Genomic DNA, 310 nt, shown 5'->3' with positions numbered 1-310 from the left:
CCCCCCGGGGGTGAGGCCCCCCCCCTGCAGCCCCGGCCCCTGCCGGTAGCCAGCACGGCAGGGGCCAAGGGGAGCAGCAGGTCGGGGTGCTCCCCCTTCGGGGGAAAATACCTCCTTACTCCTCAGGTCGACCACTTTCCACAGGAGCTGGAGCAGCTCTCGCTCATCCGAGCCCAGCCTTGCTCCGTTGGTGCCCGCCGTGGTCACGAAGAGGATCACCAGGTAGTCGGGAGACGCCGTCATGGTGCCACCGGGCCAGTGGAAAGGATAAAAAGAGGGGGGAAAGAGAAAAAAGGGGGAAATAAAGAGG

At 64.8% G+C, this 310-nt stretch overlaps 1 protein-coding gene across 1 annotated transcript in view; it reads right to left on the bottom strand.

Annotated features, from left to right (window-relative positions):
* The window catches only part of ESRP1 (epithelial splicing regulatory protein 1), a 22437-nt gene extending 22194 nt beyond the window's left edge, over positions 1–243 (bottom strand). Inside the window, exon 1 of the mRNA XM_009577085.1 lies at positions 112–243. Within this exon, the coding sequence (XP_009575380.1) occupies positions 112–243 (132 nt within the window). The remainder of the gene's footprint in view (positions 1–111) is intronic.
* Between the last annotated feature and the right edge of the window lie 67 nt (positions 244–310).

The sequence above is a fragment of the Fulmarus glacialis genome, unplaced genomic scaffold (assembly GCF_000690835.1).
Source record: "Fulmarus glacialis isolate BGI_N327 unplaced genomic scaffold, ASM69083v1 scaffold19394, whole genome shotgun sequence".
NCBI lineage: Eukaryota > Metazoa > Chordata > Aves > Procellariiformes > Procellariidae > Fulmarus > Fulmarus glacialis.
Note: the sequence above shows the minus strand (reverse complement) of the source record. Positions and strands in the feature narration are given on the sequence as shown.